Source organism: Theobroma cacao, chromosome 7 (assembly GCF_053813885.1).
Source record: "Theobroma cacao isolate CCN51 chromosome 7, ASM5381388v1, whole genome shotgun sequence".
In the NCBI taxonomy this organism is placed as follows: Eukaryota; Viridiplantae; Streptophyta; class Magnoliopsida; order Malvales; family Malvaceae; genus Theobroma; species Theobroma cacao.
Genome location: NC_142645.1, coordinates 6,009,854 through 6,030,295, shown reverse-complemented (window position 1 = coordinate 6,030,295; position 20,442 = coordinate 6,009,854). Strand labels below are relative to the sequence as shown.

At 34.0% G+C, this 20,442-nt stretch overlaps 2 protein-coding genes across 6 annotated transcripts; both read left to right on the top strand.

Moving 5' to 3' along the window:
- The first annotated feature begins 9,740 nt into the window (after window positions 1-9,740).
- On the top strand, window positions 9,741-15,464 carry LOC18594022 (protein DETOXIFICATION 18-like). Of its 5 annotated transcripts, XM_088807808.1 has the most exons (8): window positions 10,148-10,275; window positions 12,826-13,061; window positions 13,431-13,975; window positions 14,088-14,174; window positions 14,279-14,335; window positions 14,440-14,678; window positions 14,977-15,095; window positions 15,212-15,464. In XM_088807808.1, the coding sequence occupies exons 2-8, from the start codon at window positions 12,927-12,929 to the stop codon at window positions 15,341-15,343; spliced, it is 1,314 nt and encodes a 437-aa protein (XP_088663934.1). In that variant the 5' UTR covers window positions 10,148-10,275; window positions 12,826-12,926; the 3' UTR covers window positions 15,344-15,464. The 5 variants fall into 5 exon arrangements, 4 of the variants coding, with proteins under 4 accessions (XP_088663935.1, XP_017980573.2, XP_088663934.1 ...); XR_001928868.2 differs by lacking the exon at window positions 12,826-13,061 and having other exon boundaries at window positions 9,741-10,275; window positions 14,440-14,673; window positions 15,212-15,392; XM_088807809.1 differs by lacking the exon at window positions 12,826-13,061 and having other exon boundaries at window positions 9,741-10,275; window positions 14,440-14,500.
- A 748-nt stretch (window positions 15,465-16,212) lies between these two features.
- Window positions 16,213-20,388, top strand: LOC18594021 (protein DETOXIFICATION 18-like). The gene is made up of 7 exons (XM_007021462.3): window positions 16,213-16,834; window positions 18,161-18,705; window positions 19,054-19,140; window positions 19,223-19,279; window positions 19,364-19,602; window positions 19,712-19,830; window positions 19,953-20,388. The coding sequence occupies exons 1-7, from the start codon at window positions 16,562-16,564 to the stop codon at window positions 20,082-20,084; spliced, it is 1,452 nt and encodes a 483-aa protein (XP_007021524.3). The 5' UTR covers window positions 16,213-16,561; the 3' UTR covers window positions 20,085-20,388.
- The last annotated feature ends 54 nt before the right edge of the window (window positions 20,389-20,442 follow it).

Genomic DNA, 20,442 nt, shown 5'->3' with positions numbered 1-20,442 from the left:
AAAAACTACTGAACAAAAGCCTCAAAATAACACATGAATTGCACAAGTCACGTGCCACCACTATCACAATACATAACAACATGTCACGCAATATATAAAAACCAGTCTCGTAAGCCTAAAAAACTACTAAACAAACGCTTTAAAACAACACCTGAATTGCATAAGTCACGTGCCACCACTCTCGCAATACAAATCAACAGGTCACGCAATATATAAAAATCAGTCACGCAAGCTTACATAACTACTGAAAAAAAGTCTCAAAACAACACATGAATTGCACAAGTCACGCGCCACCACTCTCACTATAATAGAAAACGCAATATATAAAAACCAGTCGTGCACTGCCTAAAAAACTATTGAACAAAAGCCTCAAAATAACACATGAATTGCACAAGTCAGTCAATCACCACTAGGCTCGCAACACCTAAAAATAAGTCACTCAATGAATAATAAGCTTCAAAACAATAGGTGAATTGCACAAGTCATGCACCATCAGTCTCGCAATACCTAATAATAAGTCAATCGATGCCTAATATCCGCTCACGTTATGCCAACTTAAACAGTCACATACTGGCCCAACATCACATATTACATAACAACAAGTCACCATAGGTACTCTATTCCATACACATACAAACCACTCACGCAATGTCTCAACAGAAGATATGCATTGCACAATTCACGCACCGCGTATAACCCACTCTCCTAATACCTAATAATAGGACACCCAATGCCTAACATTCACTCATGAAGTTTTTCAGCATAATATAACTTAAATGAAAAAATAACTCAAGAAAATATGTGCTCAATGAAAATAAAAATTGTTATAAATTTTATTCAATTTTATTAAAAAGACCCCCCCAAAATACAAGAAGATGATACAAAAAAAAAATGAACCGTAGTTCATTTCTTCATAAGTTCATCTACTTTGAACTCTATCTCAGTGAGAATCTTTTCGTTGCTCAGGATGGCAACCTCTATGTCAAAAGTCCTTTGCATCAGGCTGTCGATGAGGACTTGCATCTCCTACTAGAATATGTGCAACTAGTCCCTCAAACTCAAAGGCACCTCCTCCTCTTCGGAGGCTGCCTCTTTCCCTTTCTCGACTCTTGGATCTCTGGACGTTATTTTTCAATTATCTGAGATTGATTAAGATAATTGAATTTGATTCAAATGGTTAATGGTTTCCTTTATTTATAGGCATGAATGATGACTCTTCGTTTTCTACACCCATATCAGTGCAATGAAAGAGGGCTGAATTGGTTATTAAGTATCTGTTCGGCTTGCCCTTTCATCTTATCTACCTCTTAAAAGTAAAGTCAGGCCAAACATCATTTTCCAAGAAATTCTTAATAAAAAGTAGCTTAAAGGTTTTCTCTCTTTTTCACTAATTAAAAAGGATTTTAATGTTACCTGTTTTCTCTTTTCCAAAAAATTCGTTATCGTTTCCTCTTTTCTTTTTTTTTTTTTTTTAATTTAAGCATCATGGTAGACCAACCAAAATCTAATACTATTGCTACTATACAAGTCTGAAATTATATATAAACTTCAAGAATTACATTAGAGCTTATTAGGTTATTGAAGATGACACTCAATATCCTTTTATGGTAATTTTAACCGAAATTACAGCTTATATAATTTATTTTGTTAAACAGTTTGCCAAATAGCTTTAGTCTATTTCTCTTATAATTTTACACAATTTGTTATTAAGCGAGCTGAATCACTAGATAATCACCTTCAGCATTAGGTAGCTAAAGTCACGCAATGCCTACAAATAGGTCACGCAATGCTCAACAAATATTCAGTCATGTAATAACTGTCACGCAACGCTCAACAAATATTCAGTCACATAATGCCTATAAAAAACTCACGCAATGCTTAACAAATATTCAGTCAAGTAATATTCAGTCACGTAATACCTGTCACGCAACGCTCAACAAATATTCACTCACGTAATGCCTATAAAGAACTCACGCAATGCTCAACAAATATTCAGGTACCTAATGTCAAATAAACAGGTAACAATTCCTAATATCCAATCACACACCTTAATATCCAGCGACTCAATGCCTAACAAATATTCACGCATCACTTATAAATTGATTGATTTTGCTACCCTCAACTAGATTTAAGTTTCCAAACTCATATAATTTACCTATCAACTTTTTCGTTTTATCAATAACCCTAAATAAACGCAAGAACCCATAACAAATACTTTATTATCATTTCTACACTTCGGGATCGTGAGAAAGTTGGCTGCCGATATAGACCTCGATGGCGTTGTAGAGCTGGACGGAGGGATAGCTAAATCTAAATTGAAATTTAATTTTAAAATTTTAAGTTGAATGGCGAGAGAGCAGAAAGAAAGAAACCGAGACGCGCTTTCATTTGGATTAAGTGGATTAAAGGGTATTCTTGTCAAGTCATACCAAAAATTGGCTAAAAATAGTTAAAATTATACAAATGGTCATTTTTAAAGTCATTTTACTATGAAGGTCATTTCCCACAAATTTCTCATAAATTTATAGCAAATTATGCACACTTTAGTTAAAAATATGAATATACAACCACTACATTGATCATTACAAGAAAAATGCGAAAGAAAAGATAATAAACATTAGAGAAAGATTAAGCTTCAGCTTAGCATAAACCCAAGAAGGCTTGCAATTGGCATAACTTAATTACTCACTAGTTTAATAGATTATTCTATACACGATAAGTAAATTTAAAAAATTTCACTGTTTGTTATATTTTAATTGCATGTTTGATTTAATTTATTGTTATCTTAACTGATAATAGTACTAATATTGCGCCATATATAGTTCAATAGACACAAGCATATAAAGTTTTTCTTAACGCCATTATTAACGTAAAGAATAATAATCCTTTCATTCTCTTTTGACATTTGTGATTAAAACTTCACCAGTTTTGATGTAAAAGTTTATCTTAATTACGAGAGGGACAAAAGGGTATCTAGCTAGAGAAAAGAAGATAGACAATTATACCATAAGAAAAAGATAGGGATGTCAAGAAAGACTAGATTAGACAGTGTTCCACTCTTGGTAGAGGTTAGCCATGCAGAAAAAAAGGAGAAGAAATTAATGAAACAAGTTGTTGGAGTAAAGCTTTGGACCTTGAAAAAGCCAAGAATCAAATTTACTTTTCGCTTCCTATGATCATAACTAGTGTTTTTTATTACTCTATCACTTTGGTATCTGTCATTTTTTATGGTTACCTTGGAGACCTCAGAGCTCTCCAGTGCCACCCTTGCAAATTCTTGGGCCACCTTCATTGGTTCGCTTTCATGGTAACTTTTTTCGTCTTATATATGTGGCTATTATTAATTGTCTACATCCAATCTAGTGTTATTTCTAGTTTCAATGTGTTCTTTTTCAAGGAGACGTGCCGTTCTAGTTTTCTTGCCTTTTATTTTGTTTCTTTTTATTTTATCTTTGTACTTACCTAGTTAGGCTAGAAAAAGCGTGCTCCTAGGGTACTTAACAATTAGGTGAACAATTATAACTATTAAGGGAAGTGATAAAGTGAGTGACGAATATAATTGTTTGAACAGTATGTGTCTAAGGTGTTAAAGGAGGATTTTTGAGATAGAAAGTGGGAGTATTGCAAATAAGTAAAAGATGTACTAAAGGTGACGGAGGGAAAAATCGAAGTAGTTTTTGAAGTATGTAATGTTGTGAAAGGAGGAAGAGAATAAGTAAAGAATTAGAGAGTAGAAGAAAGTTAAAGAGAGAAGCTTTGAGTGAGAATGCAATAGCTCTTTAGAAAAGTAAAGGTCCTTCTAATGAATTTTGAAGGTTCTGCATATTGTGTTAGAAGTGACAATTACTTAAGAAATAATGAATGTCATTATTAAGAAGAGTTTTAATGTTACGTAACCATTACTAAGTTTTAATGTCCAGTAACGATTTGAAACCCATTATATGACTGTTGAAATAATTGGATGTAATAAAACTTGTTCTTAAGTAGAAGCTAACAAAAAAGATGTATACGGGAAAAGATATACGAGAACAAGTTAAGAGAAAATGATATACATGAACAGGTACAAGAGAACAAGGTAATAGAAGGAAACACTTGTACTTCAAGAAAAAGTTAATAGAAAGATTTTTTAACCACCTCCATATCTGAGCCATCGAACCAAACTTTCAGAAACATCTCAAAATGAAAATAACTCATGAACCCTACTATTTATTTTGAGTTGCTTTCACTACTTTCCGTGTGAAGTGGTTATTCTATGCAAAATACTTGTTCCACTTGTATTAATTGTTTCGCATGAAGTAGTGCTCTAGTTGATCCAGTTGTTTCACATGATGCAATACTTCACTTGTTTTACTTGTTCTACGTGAAAGAGTACTTCATTTATTCTAGTTGCTCTGCGTGAAGTAGTGCTTCACTTGTTCTAGTTGTTCTCATTATTTACGACATAGCACAAAGTTGTAAAACATTTCTAAAAAAAAAAATAGTAGCAAAAATCAACTGTCTATAGTAGGGATAAAAGACCTAAAATTTATCCTTTTAAAAAGTTTATATTATGTGCATAGGCCATCATTATAATGTTGTCTCTCATTTTTCAACTTTGGAGAATTTAGCACAACTTGATTTTTTTTTTGTTGAAAATTACACAACTTGATTATTAATAGTGTTCTAGTATTATAACTTTTGCTTTAGTTATTGAAGCAATTTCATCCCTTGCTCCTTGAATGTTGTCCCTTAGTTCAATATATGTATGGTTAGGTTGTATAACAAATATTGGAGCAGAAATTTCTATGAATTTGTGCCCAATGAAATGTAATGTATGAATAAAATCAAATTGCAAATGTAACCAAATGTCACTACAATTATTATATTATTGATGTCTGATGTCACGATCCACACCAACCCAAGTATTACCCACTTTGATCTGTTGACCCCCAAAAAATGCCTCACAAGTTAAAGTGGTATTGTTCGCTTTGGCTTGTTGGGTTCACAGTTGCAGGTAAGTTAAAGGTGATGTAAATCCTTAAATGCCCAATATCACTCGACTACATAGTCGTAACTCTTATTCAAGACTATGACATCTTTCCTTGGCTCTACTCGCTGGAAGAATATATTCTTTTCGATGTGGGATTCACATGATTCTCTTTTAAAACCATGACATCTTCCTTTAGCTCCCTTATGGCTTTACTTGCTAAGAGCATATATTCTCTCTGATATAAGATTCACATGGCTCTTTTATGGTTGTACTTGCTAAGAGCATGTAGAGCATATATTGACACAGGAGCATCTAGGATTGGATTTTATTTAATTTAGTTTTTTCTAAGTTAGTTGATTTAGGATTTATTTTCTTTATTCTATTTAGATTAGGGTTCTTTTCTTATTTTTTATTAGGATTTTAATACTTTTAAGGATTATTATTTGATTAGGCTAGTCATGTTGTATTTATTTAAATCCCTTGTTAACTATTCTAATTGTATTAGGCAATTAGAAATAGAGTTTTATTAGAACATGTGCCTATAACACTATAAATAGAATCCTTAGGTTTAGTTATGAGACATTGAAATTAAAAGTTAATAAATAATATTTTCTTAAGTAGGAGTGCTTATTTCTCTAGGTTCTTTTTAAAGAGTAAGAGGTTTTTAGTATATTTGGACTAGCCAACTACAGTGGGATTTTGGCTATCTTCACCTTAGTGAGGTTTTCAACCTTACCAAAATTGGTGATTCACCTTAGTGGGGTTTTCAACCTCTTCCACGATTGGTGTTTTTCACAACACCCAAGTGTCTTTACAATGTCTCGGCGTTAGTTTGGTATCAAAGCGGGAGGATCATTGTTCACTGTATAGTTCAAGTTCGCTGTCGAGTTTTGACACTCATTGTTCGAGTAATTCTATTTTTTTTATTATTTTATAGTTATATGATCATCTTTTTCTACATCATCACTTCGTCATCACCATACAATAAAATGCCACCAAGATGCCAAAATCGTCAAAGAGATGATCACAAGATTAAGATTTCATAATTACGTCACCAAATTCAATAATTATAAAAGCAACTCGCAAGACGTGATGTTTAAATGAATAATAGTAGCTCTAGTGATCAAGAGAATGACACCAACTCATTTCATCAAAATTCGTCCTTTGATGAAGAAGTACCTATTCGTCTCTTGAGAATTGCTACTACTAGAGATTTAGGAATCAAAGTCGACATTTTTGAGTTTGAAGGAAGACTTCACCCTAATGACTTCCTTGACTAGCTCTACACAGTAGAAAAATTCTTCGAGCTCAAAGATATTCTTGATAAAAAAACATGTGAAGCTTGTGGCAATTAAATTGAAGAAGCACATTTTTATTTGATGGGAAAATCTTAAAAGGCAATGAGAAAGAGAAAGCTGCAACAAGATCAGAACATGGAATAAGATGTGTCAAGAACTCAAGCGTAAGTTTTTTCCTAAGCACTATTAACAAGAAAGTTTTATCAAATTTTATAACTTGAGGCAAAAAACAATATCTGTGGAAGAATATACAATGGAGTTCGAACAACTTCACATGAAGTGCGATGTTTATGAACTTGAAGAATAAACTATAGCTTGTTATCTTAGGGGTCTCAATGTTGAAATTGCAGATGTTGTTCAATTACAACCATATTGGAACTTAAATGATATCATCATATTAGCATTAAAGGTTGAGAAACAACAATTACGGAAAAGGTCATTGAGTTCATCTAGACAAAAAGATTCCACCTCAAACCACAGGAGACAAAGTTCGGCAATCATTCCGCCTCCAAAGGTAAACTCTTCCAAACTTCAAACAATAATAATAAATAGACTACTTCTACTCGTGCTTTTAATGTCAACAAAAAGTGCTTCAAATGCCAAGGATTTGGGCATATTGCTTCTGATTGTCCAAATCAAAGAATTATCTCCTTCATTGAAGAAGAAGTTATGGAAGAACCTAGCATGGAAGAAATAGATGATGAGCTAGAAATATTCAACAACGAAGAGATAAAAGAAGTTTCTACTAACCATGGAAAAGTTCTTGTTGTTCATCGTAATCTCAATACTACTATGATGACTGAAGATGAAAGTTGGTTTCGTCACAACATAACAAGGTGCACATCCTAAGGAAAGGTTTGCAATGTCATTATTGATAGTGGAAACTATGAGAATGTTGTTGCTAACTACATGGTGGAAAAGTTAAAACTTCCAACTAAAGTACATCCCCATCCTTACAAGCTACAATGGCTGAGAAAAGGAAACAAAGTTAAGGTAATGAAGCATTGTTGTGTCCAATTCTCTATTGAAAATAAGTATCAAGATGAAATCTGGTGTGATGTTATCCCAATGGATGCATGCCACCTATTGTTGGGACGTCCATGGAAATATGATCGTCAAGCTCACCATGATGGATACAAGAATACTTATTCCTTCATCAAGGATGGAGTAAAAATTATGTTGACTCCATTAAAGCTAAAAGACCGACCAAAAAGACAAGAGGAATTTAAAGCACTCATCACTTTGTTTGGCTTAAATAAAGCTTATCGTGAGTCAAACCTTTTATACCTTTTATTAGTTTATGAGGAGAATGAAGTATCTTCACCCTTATCTAAAGATGTCAAACCCATAATTGAGGAGTTCTGTGATGTTGTACCTGATGAGATACCTTATGGACTGCCACTAATGTGAGATATTCAACATGCCATTGATTTTCATCCCTGGTTCTATAATTCCAAACAAGCCTGGTTATCACATGAGTTCGTAAGAGCATAAGGAGTTACAACATCAAGTTGAACAACTTTTGAAGAAAGGTTTGGCAAGAGAAAGTGTTAGCTCCTATACTGTTCCTACTTTATTAGTTCCAAAAAAAAAAATGAAACATGGTGTATGTGCATTAAAAGTCGTGCTGTGAATAAAATCACCATCAAATATCATTTTCTCATTCCTAGACTTGATGATTTGTTGGATCAATTGCATGGTGTTGTTATTTTCTCCAAGATCAATCTGCGCAGTGGTTATCACCAAATTCGAGTACAACTTGGAGATGAATGGAAAACAACCTTTAAAACACCAGATGGATTATTTGAATGGTTGGTGTGGACCATGATAGTATGTGGATCTAGACATCTACAAGAAGTATGTCAAGGCTTACTCGTCGGAGTCGAGTTTTCTTCTAACTTGAGGAAAATGACGTAAGAGCGTCTAGGATTAGATTTTATTTAATTTATTTTTTCTAATTTAGTTGATTTAGGATTTATTTCTTTATTCTATTTAGATTAAGATTCTTTTCTTATTTTTATTAGGATTTTAATACTTTTAAGGATTATTATTTGATTAGGCTAGTCATATTGTATTTATTTAAATCTCTTGTTAACTATTCTAATTGCATTAGATAACTAGAAGTAGAGTTTTATTAGAACATGGGCCTATAACACTATAAATAAGACTCTTAGATTTAGTTGTGAGACATTGAAATTGGGAGTTAATAATAATATTTTTTTAAGCAAGAGTGCTTATTTCTCTAGACTCTTTTTAAAAAGTAAGAGATTTTTAGTATCTTTGGCCTAGCCAACCAAAGTGAGATTTTGACTATTTTCACTTTAATGGGGTTTTCAACCTTACCACGATTGGTGTCTTTCATAACACGAAAGTGTCTTTATAATGTCCCGACTTTATATATTCCCGACTCTACTTGCTAATAGCATATATTCTCTTCGACATAGGATTCACGTGGCTCCCTTCTATGACCGTGACACCTAGCACCTAACGAGGTTAAAAACCCACTGAGGTGAAAAATGGCCAAATCAAGATACTAAAAACTCCTGTTCTTTTGAAAAGAGTATAAAGGAATAAGTACTGCTCATTTAAGAAAATATAATTTATTTATTCTTAACTTAATGCCTAACACTTATCCACTAGGGCTTTATATAACTATTTATAAGGAAGTGAGTCTTCTTATTTCCCATGCAGGATTACAAATAAACTAAAACTATTATTTTATCCTGTAATTCTTATGTGTGACTTAGATAATAATAATTTAATAATATACTTCTGTATTAATAGTATTGTCTTAATTAACATAATATATTTCAGATTTTTTTTTCTAAATTAATCCATACATTTATATGTAATTTTCCTGTGTCATATAAATTTTTTCCTTTCAGTTAATTCCATTATTACATTTGAATTTAAAATGTAAACTAATCTGTTATGATATATAATGTAGAGACTCGAACTTACACTTGAAAGACGTTATTTGTGCACAAAACTATGAAATCTTTTAAATCCAAATAAACAATAACTCACAAGTTGAGTATAGACCTCCACACTTAAATGCATCTTTTCCGGTACAAGTGAGGGGTCCATGATCCAAGAGAGGACGTCACCTGAAACCCTGTCTTGTAAACGATAATCACAGCCAACAAATTTACAGCAAATTATGCACATTTTAATTAAAAATATAGATATACAACAAATCATTAATAGTAAATGCAGAAGAAAAGATTATAAACATTAGAGAAAGATTAAGCCTCAGCTTAGCATATAGCTTCAATGTAAAACCCAAGAAGGCTTGCAATTGGCATAACTTAATTACTCATTAGTTTAATAGATTATTCCATACACGATAAATAAATTTGAAAAATTTCATTGTATGTTTATATGTTAATTGAATGTTTTATTTAATTTATCATTATGTTAACTGATATAATAATACTAAGATTGTGCCATTTATAGTTAAATGGACACAAGCATATAAAGTTTTTTTAACTCCATTCTCTTTTGACATCTGCAATAAAAACTTCACCTCTTTTGATGTATAAGTGTATCCCTCTCCACTAGTTCAACTTCCTGCAGATCTATAAAAATCCATGGTAGAAGACGCCACGGTGATTTTATTCTTGCCAACCATTGTTTTATGGTCAAATTCTATCTTAATTTTCGGGAGGGATCGAAGGGTATCTAGCTAGAGAAAAGAAAAAAAGACAATTATACCATAAGAAGAAGACAGCGATGTCAAGAGAAACAAGGTTAGACACTCTTCCACTCTTGTCAGAGGCTAGCCATGGAGAAGAAGAAATTAATGAAGGAAGTTGTTGGAGAAAAGCTTTGGACCTTGAAGAAGCCAAGAATCAAATTTACTTTTCGCTTCCTATGATCATAACTAGTGTTTTTTATTACTCCATCACTTTGGTATCTGTCATGTTTGCTGGTCACCTTGGAGACCTCGAGCTCGCCGGCGCCACCCTTGCAAATTCGTGGGCTACCGTCACCGGCTTCGCTCTCATGGTAACTTTTTCCCTCCTATTTTTGTGGCTATTATTAATTGTCTACATCCAATTTGGTTTCAATTTGTTCTTTTAAAGGAGACGTGTCGTTCTCGTCTTCTTGCCTTTTGTTTTGTTTCGCTTTGACTTAGACCTTTGTACTTACCCAGTTAATTAGGCTTGGGATCACGGGTACTTTCTAGGGTAGCTAGAAAAAGTGTAATGAAACAGTACTTGACAGTCTAGTTGTTAGTATGAACAGCTATAATTATTAAGAGAAGCGATAAAGAGATAGAGAATATAATTATTTATTAGCAGAACCTGATTATTAATAGTGTTCTGTGCTTTATCCATTCAAGGTTAGAATCTCATTCTCTTTCTATTGAAATCATTTTCACCATGTGAAGAAATGATTAACTAGTTGACAATAAATATTTTTAAATATGATCTTTTTGAGAGTCTTTACCTATGTATCATTGAAATATTAAGAGACCACAGAAAGGGTCCTTGCTTGTTAAAAGAATTCATACAAAACCATATGCAACAAAGTATGGGATCATGTGGTCCAATTTTTTAATCATTATTATTTTTTAAGGAAAGGTTCATAAAATCCAAACAATTTTTGTAAAATCAAAAAGGGAAGTGGAAAGCCATGCATGCATGCATACACGGGCTTTTTGCCTAGTCATATGATATCTATGTAGGAAGCTAGCAATAAGGTTCATTGAATTTGGATTTGAAGCCCTCACAATTTGACTGTTTAATTTCAGCAGTATGCATCAAATTTTGATGAAGTCTTCAATTTGGTATTCTGCTTTGAGTGTGTTTCCAAGTGCAATGTTTTCCAAAACAAGTCACGGTTCAAATGAATGAAGCAACTACACATAAGCATGCTTTTGTTCAAGTCAAGAGACAAAGTCCTGCACTCCACAAATACATTCAAAACACTTGTGTCAGAAACTGGTTGCCCATATTAGTCTTTTAGGTTGCTGAGTATTTGATTGAGTTTGGACCCAATTGGCCCATTGAACTTCATTTTAATAAAGCAATGTGCATTTGGGTTAGTCATTTTGGTTCCCTGGACAAATCATTCAGGGCAACTTAACTCAATTTAGTAGCATGGACTATGCGAAGAGAACGTGCATATTTTAATATGGGGTTGGAGTAAGCTATTTGTACCTAATTTGTTTAGTGAAAAAATAATCAGTGATTACCTTGCCACAAAGGCGGCTTTCCAGATCCATTCTCTTTGATTTCTCAATTTTATAATAATTGAAGTCACGTCCATATAATAGTCAAATTGAGACGCGGCAAATTGGTCCAAGAGCCAGCTAGAGATAATGCAATTTTAAGCCACCATATATTACCTCAATCAATAATAAATTTTAAAAAAGAAAACCCCAAGAACTTGATAATTGCTAAGAGAAAGCTGACGCTTAATTTGAAGTCATTGACTGCTTTAGTATTATGGTTAGGTTGTGAAGATAAGCTTTTTACTAGAAGTGGTTGCTATTTTTTTGAGATGCAATAGATTCGATCCTTTCTTCTTACACTTCTTTATAAGAGAAAACCTTCATGAGTTTGCAAATTTGAAGTTATTACACCCTCATTCATGTATGCTGAAGTTAAAAATGTTTGGTCTTTTGGTTGCTTCGAATATTATGTGACGTCCCAAATCTTATATTAAGAATTCGTGAGAATTCGTTATGTGATATATGTTAAGATTTAAATTTATATTTACAAGAAGCTTTTTGTAAACTAAACTGAAATCTCTTTGGTTGAAAGTGAACAATACCCTTAAATTGGGTGCAGGTCTCCCAATCATTTTACCGGAAATCATATATAACTTTATTGGTTAGAAATTGAATGATTAGCTAACTAATTAAATTGTTGAGTTCAAGATGCATGGATTGCTTTTTTCATTTGGCAGCATGCTAATAGCATGATTCTTCACTTTGCATAAGTGATAACATGTGCAAAATTTTATATCTTGTTCTTTGATGGTAAAATTATATTGATTCAAGACTTTTTTTAATGTAAAAAAAGCTTGAGTTTTGAAGAGATTAGAACATAGTTGCCTTTCATCCTAACTTCTCAATCCACAAATTCTATTAATCATAGTTCTTCAAATCATACGCTTTAATCCAACTACAATGCCAAACTTCGTTCTAGTTGCTTATAACAAGTAAATATTCCAATTCTTTTGGGGAGGTTTGAAGAAGCAAGATGCCGAAAGATTTGAACGAGTTGTCAATTTTTTTTCTTTTTTAAAAGCTGGTGAAGATAAACTTAATTATGCAAGGCTAAGATTCTCTTAACATGATTAGATTATGGTGCAGTATAAAATATATATAATACAACTTCAATGTAATATAATGAAATATTATATTCTAAAGGGACCCAATAACAATATAATGTTTGATGTGTGTGTCTGTAGATATATATATATATATATATATATATATATATATATATATGTATATATATATATGTTATGAACAACCATCCATAACCAGAAGGAAAGAGTATAAGGATTTGCAAACCAGAATAATGGGAAGTAATTTGAATGTAGAGGTTGGTGATGGTTGTAGAGAAGGAAGAACCAAGGGAAGGTGGTGGAAAAGAGTTTTGGATTTTGGAGAAGCTAAGAAACAAGTATTTTTTGCAGTACCAATGGTCTTATCTAATCTTTTCTACTTCTCCATTACTATGGTGTCTGTCATGTTTGCTGGCCACCTTGGTGAGCTTGAGCTTGCTGGTTCAACCCTTGCCAATTCATGGGCCACTGTCACTGGTTTTGCTTTCATGGTAACTCTCGTATCTCTTTTTCTTCATTGATAGCTTTCTCACTTTTATATTACTAATTAATCTAAGAAACATCTAAGGCATTTATAATAACTGCTAGTTAGGTGATTTTGTATTCTCCAAAACATTGTTGATGCTTGTCTTTTACTTGTAAACGGTTGTTGAAATCTTCATTTATCTAATTTGTGTCAGGAGCTCCAGTTTTGTGTGTAACTTAAACAAATTTGCTTTGATTCTTAAATGTTCCTTGTTTTTGTCTTTAGTACCTTATTCTGTTTCACTAATTCATCTTTCCTGGATTGATTCTTATTTTCTTTCTGGCAAGATTTTGCCATCTGAATTTGTAATCTTTCTTCTCTGTTCTTGTTTTAGACAGGACTAAGTGGAGCACTAGAGACCCTTTGTGGTCAAGGATTTGGTGCAAAAATGTACAGAATGTTGGGGATTTATCTCCAAGCATCCTGCATCATTTCTTTCCTTTTCTCTGTTATCATATCAATCTTATGGTTCTACACCGAACCGATACTTGTCTTGCTTCATCAAGATCCTGAAATTTCCAGAACTGCTGCCCTTTACATGAAGTATCTCATTCCAGGTTTATTTGCTTATGGCTTTGTACAAAACATTTTGAGGTTTCTTCAGACACAAAGCATTGTCATACCCCTGGTCTTGTTCTCTTTCATTCCATTGGGCATTCATTTTGGGATTGTGTACTCCTTGGTAAATCGGACAAGCCTTGGTTTCAAAGGAGCTCCCTTGGCAGCTTCAATTTCAATATGGATATCTTTTCTTTTGCTAGCAACGTATGTCATTTTCGCCAAGAAATTTGAAAACACATGGAAAGGATTGTCTTCTGAATCATTTCACTACATCCTCAGAAACTTGAAATTAGCCCTTCCTTCTGCAGCAATGGTTTGGTGAGTTTTCCAAATTTTGTTCTTTAATTATCTGTTCCATATGTTCAATGAATTCCTATAACTTGAACAGCAAGGCTTATCTTCTTTTCTCATGTTCAAAATGTCCTGCTAGCTTGGAGTTCTGGGCTTTTGAGATTCTTGTGTTCTTAGCTGGATTGATGCCAAATTCAGAAATAACTACTTCACTGATTGCAATATGGTAGCCTACTCTCTTTTGTTTTCTTTCTTCTTTCATCGTAAATTTTCCTGAACATGTTACTAAGCTTGATCATGGTGGATTGTTTTTTCCCTTAAAATCTACAGCGTGAATACAGAGAACATTGCCTACATGATCACATATGGCCTTAGTGCTGCAGCGAGGTTAGTTTTCTTGTATGGTGTATTAATCTCTTAATTTCCTTTTCTTCTAACACTGTTATAAAATATTGAGATAAGGCAAAAAACAACCTTTTTTTTTTTGACAGCACAAGAGTATCAAATGAATTGGGAGCCGGCAATCCAAACAGGGCTAAGCATGCCATGGAGGTGACTCTCAAGCTCTCTGTCCTTCTTGCTCTTGCAGTTGTCTTGACTTTAGCCTTTGGTCATGATGTTTGGGCTGGTTTCTTCAGTGATAGCCGTTCCATAATCAAGAAATTTGCAGAAATGACACCCCTGCTTGCAGTCTCAATAGCAATTGATGCGATACAAGGCATCTTGTCAGGTTCAAACCATCAGGATATATATTTTTTTTGGTTGCGTCCGAGGTGGCAAAATCAACCCAAACTTGAAATCCGTCCGAAAAAGTTAAAACTTAATCGAATTAATTAAAAAGTCAAATACTTGATCTCAAAAATTAAGATAAAATGATTACATTTTACATAAAATTTAAAATAGTCTAAAATTACCTCGAACCTGAAAGATTCTAAAACCTGCCCCATTTACCACTTGAAATTGTGATAACAATATTGGTGAATATATAGGAGTACAATACTTACAGATTAGTGAATTTGATGTTGCAGGGGTTGCCAGAGGATGTGGTTGGCAACATTTGGCTGTCTGGGCTAACTTGGGGACTTTCTACCTCATTGGAATGCCAATTGCAGGTGTTCTTGGTTTTAAGTTTAAGCTATATGTTAAGGTGAGGATAGTAGGATCCTAGTCAATATACTATCTGCAAGTTCTGTTTGTTTTTTTTTTTTTTTTATGTTGTCTGTGTTCTGTCTCACTAATTATCCCTTTTATTGATTTGTTCAGGGATTATGGATAGGTTTAATATGTGGTCTATCCTGTCAAGCAGGCACCCTTACGTTGATTACATTGCACAGAAAATGGACTAAGATTGATCTTCCAGCAGACAGGAATAAGGAAATCCCAATTTCGGCTTAACTTATGTTTTTTAAGCAGAGGAAAAATAAAACAAGCAGCAATCCTTTTACTTTCTTCTCCCAAATCTTCCTTGATACAAAATAAGTAGATTATATTCTAAATTATTATCAAATTTCTACCGTGATACATCTTAGTATGATAAATTTTGAATTAATATAAATTAACTATGCATAAAATGCAACATGAATACTCATTCGACCAAAATTTTCATGCATTAATTCAAAGGCAATTTGATTTGAACGGATGATAAATCAGAAACAGGTAGGAAAATATTTTGGTGACATACTGATAATCTAACAAATCTCGTACGATTGAAGCATCAAATCAAGGAATGAAAACTACATAACGTATCATAAAGACAGGACCTCTGGAAAAGAGGTGAACAAATTGATCGTTAGAATAGGCATAGTACTCTTTTTTGTCCTTTGGTGGAAAGGATTGGACCTCTGAGTAAAGATTGTACATCATTTCAATATCCATGGTAAGTAGTTGTCTGCAAAACGTGAAATTGCTATTTTTTCTCAGTCTCTGCTGATTTTTATTACACAACCAGCAACCCAGCGAAAAGAGGCTTGCCAACCAGTACCTAAAACCTACAAGCGCCTAGAAGGACAGTGTCCCCGTGTGCAGCACAATTATCCTGTAAGCATCAATAATACAAATATCTGCAAGACTGCAACCACATGTTCCTCACAGGATACATAACAGCCACAAACATCCCTATAGGCTTAACAGACCAACTTCCAACTACTTGACTACTTTTTTTGTCTTGAATATATAAAATTATTTTATTCAAGGTTTATCTCGAATAAATAATACCTCCACGATTTCACCTTTTGCGTCATTTAATTTCATTAATTCAGCTTCAAATGATAAAAGTTTCTTGTAAAGTAAGCTTCATTTAAAGCTCAACTATAAATGCAGCACTCAGGGAGAGAGAGGCAATGCCCATAACCTTCTTGCACGGAATCAATCAGCCTCTCCGTCGCATAATTTTTCTCAAAGTTGCTTGCAAAACCAAATAACAAACTTTCCACTTGTATTTTTTGAGATTATGGTTGGAACTATTGACTGGGTCAATAGTATCCTACCTGCCATTCCAACTTCTTCTAATCTATTGAATATACCAAATTGCCAACCACTAGTTCTGCTGTAAAGGGTCTTAAAGAAGAGGAAAAACAAACAACAGTTCCCCAAGAAGAAGGAGGTAGAGTTAACATGGCATCAAGCTCAAGCCTGGACACTGCACTCTTGCCAGAAGCTTCCCATAGACAAGAGGAAAGTAAAGAAAAAAGCTTTTGGGGAAAAGTTTTAGATGTAGAAGAGTTGAAGAAACAAGTCTTGTTTTCTCTGCCGATGGTCCTTACTAATGCCTTCTATTATGCCATTACCTTGGTCTCTGTTATGTTTGCTGGTCACCTTGGGGAGCTTGAGCTTGCTGGTGCTACACTTGCCAATTCTTGGGCCACTGTCAGCGGCTTCGCCTTCATGGTAACTCTGTCTCTCATCCTTACACAGTATGAACTTGAGTTTGACTTTTAGATTGCTCATTTTTATTACAAGGGTTAGCAATGAAATAGTGAAAGCTGTGATATTTTCATTTTCTCTTTCCCTGTATGGTGGAGATATATATATATATATGTATGTATCCCTTCTCCTTTCATATTCCATATTTCTGATAAAATGTTTTGAATTCCTCAAATTGGTTGGATATAATTGAAAGTTCAAAAACCATAAAAAATGAAAAAGATTTGGCACAAAGAAAACAGAGTCATACATATCTATGTAGTATATAAAGGGTGTCTTGCTTTGATTAGATATCATTGGCAAACAAAAAAGTTATGGAGTCCTTGATGCTGTCCGAAAATGACATACGAGTTCAAATTTATTACCGTGTTGACTTCGATAATTGGTTTCTAGTTCGGACTATAGTTTTCAGACTATTAAACAGTGCCCCACTGTTCTCTGTGTCAAAATAATCTCTTAGTTGCTAGTTCCAAAACTCCATAGGTCACTGTCTATTTGTTGGGAAAATTAATGCGGTCGGTAAGTTGCAATATCCTGACACTCACGCCTTTACTGTAACCTAGAGTGGTCAATCATTTATTGAATCAGAATGAAGTTGGTGACTTACTTACATTGCAAATTAGAGGCCTAAAAATGGAAAAGAAGAAAAAAAATGAAATGATAAGATGCAAAGAAATACCCAGAAAAGAAAAGAGAAGGTGTGGCATTATAACATATGGGTTTCTTTTTCCAAGGTAAAAAGCAACGATAAGAAGGAGAGATGAGATAGGAGAGGTAGGTGAAAGAGGCTGGTGAGGAAAAGTTAGGTGCAATTTGTGTAAATAATTATAGACTTGAAGGTGATATGGATTTCGTTTCTTACTGACGTAGACAGGGACAAATTTGGGTCATATAGGGAATGGTTTGTATTTATAAGTTGAGGGTTCAGTTATACAATTTTGTTTGCTCCTGTATGGATATGTAGAATAAGCTTGCTGTGGTATGGTTGGTTCTGACTAGAAAGTACTTATTTGACCTTAAAATATTTGTAGAAATAATAATTCTGAGATCTCCCTGTATCTGACTAACGTGGAAAGCATATTATTTTGTGTATTAAACTTGAAAAACTTGTACTGGATTGAAGCCTAATGGTCATTGGCTTTGTTTCTAATTAATTAGTATAGTACCCCAATTCTGTTTAATTCCCGGGCAAAAAAATAAATAAATTCAAGAATCTGTCATTTGGATTTGCATTTAGGAAGGCTTAATTTCTGTTTGAACAGTCCTTTTCATTTTTGTTCCTGCTTTTAGATAGGACTAAGTGGAGCATTGGAGACTCTTTGTGGTCAAGGATTCGGTGCCAAAACGTACAGAGTGCTGGGGATTTACCTACAAGCTTCTTGCATAATTTCTTGCCTTTTCTCAATTATAATATCCATTATATGGTTCTATACAGAGCCAATACTAATCTTGCTTCATCAAGAGCCTCAAATTGCAAAAAAAGCTGATCTGTACATTAAGTACCTCATTCCAGCTGTGTTTGCATTCGGTTTTATACAGAATGTTTTGAGATTTCTTCAAACACAAAGCATTCTTATGCCCCTAGTCCTGTTCTCAGGGCTCCCATTGGCCCTTCATTTTGGCATTGTGTACACTTTGGTTCACTGGACAAGTCTTGGTTTCAAAGGAGCTTCATTGGCTTCTTCGATCTCTTTATGGATATCATTTATCTTTTTGGCAACCTATGTAGTTTGTTCAAAGAAATTTGAGCACACATGGGGAGGTTTTTCATCCGAATCATTTCGCCATATCGTTACAAACTTGAGATTATCCCTACCATCTGCAGCAATGGTGTGGTGAGTTTTCCAAATTTTGATAATTTTCTTTCTTCTCTATAACAAACATACAGCTCTTTTAATGGAAACATTTCCCATTTTGCTAAAGACACTAAATTCTTTTGCATTTAACAAAGTCTAATTTGAATCCTACTTTGAAATCTTTTGGATTCTTGGTGTTAGTCCTATACCAAGACAGAGCAAACAAGCTAAGGAAAACCAACTACACAATCAGCAGTCAGCATTGCCTTGTAATTAATATTTATAGCAGACCACTATTAAAGGAGATAAAGGAGCTTGGAATTGGAATCAGGACACCCAGACAGCCTTATGTTATTAACCTTTTTTTTCTGTTTTATGTTTGGCCAGTCTGGAGTATTGGGCTTTTGAAATCCTCGTCTTGATAGCAGGATTGATGCCAGATGCTGCTATAACTACTTCAGTGATAGCAATGTGGTAGGATTCCATTTTTCTTTTTGTTTGGTTTTTTCACATTATTTTAGTTTTAATGGTGGAGTCTTTCTCCTGCTGTGACCAGCGTGAATACAGAAGCCATTGCGTTCAATTTTACTTATGGCCTTAGTGCTGCAGCAAGGTTAGTTTGTATAAAATTTTGGTAATATTTTTCATTAATCTCTAAAGCTATTGGAATTGAGAAAAATGAAACCTGTTTTGACAGCACAAGGGTGTCAAATGAGTTGGGAGCAGAAAATCCTGGCCGAGCTAAAAAGGCTATGGCTGCATCTCTCAAGCTGGTTGTCCTTCTTGCTCTTGTACTCGTCCTTGCTTTAGTCTTTGGTCATAATATTTGGGCGGGTTTCTTCAGTGACAGTTCTTTAATAATAAAAGACTTTGCCTTATTGACCCCATTGCTTGCAATCTCAATATCAGTAGACTCGTTTCAAGGTGTTCTATCAGGTTGGAAACCTTCCAAGTTTCAATTCTAGCAATCTTTTTGTACATTGACTATCAAATTGTGTCCTTTAGAAGTTCTAAATTCATGATACCAGTGGCTTTGATGTTGCAGGGGTGGCAAGAGGTTGTGGTTGGCAGCACTTGGTTGTAGTTGCCAACTTAGTAACTTTCTATGGCATTGGCATGCCGATTGCAGTCCTTCTTGGATTTAAGTTTAAGCTCTATGCTAAGGTGAGGAAAACATCATCCTAGGAAAAAAAAATTATAAAAACGAAAGATACATCAGGAAATTCTGTTTATTCCTTTTTGCTTTCTTCTCTTGATTTATTCCTTTCCTTGGTTATCTTGTGCAGGGTTTATGGATAGGCTTAATATGTGGCCTCTCTAGCCAAGCTGCCACCCTCCTGTTAATTACATTTCGCACCAGATGGACTAGGATTGATCTTCCAGCAGAAAGAGAACAGGGTACTCTAGATTCTGTTTAAACAAATCTCCCTGGAAAGGTGAAACAAGAGCAAGAGGTTACTTGGATAGGCAACAAGGCAAGTGGTGATCGTAAATTTTTTGCAGAGGCAATCTTTGAGTCTGAGAAGCTGTAATTATTTGAAGAAGCTTCATTCATTGTTGTCTTGATGGTTAATGAAGCTTAATTACAATCAAGTTTGATTGGGGAATCGAAAATGTCCCCAAAATTTTCAGTTTCAAAATTTATGATATCAAATATTCAACAAAAGATTGAGATTGGAAAATTAGAACTTCGCCCTCAGAATAATATTTTTATTCGTCCTAGCTGCTTGAAAAATCTATCTGTTATGCCAAGAAATTTGATGTTAACCACATTTA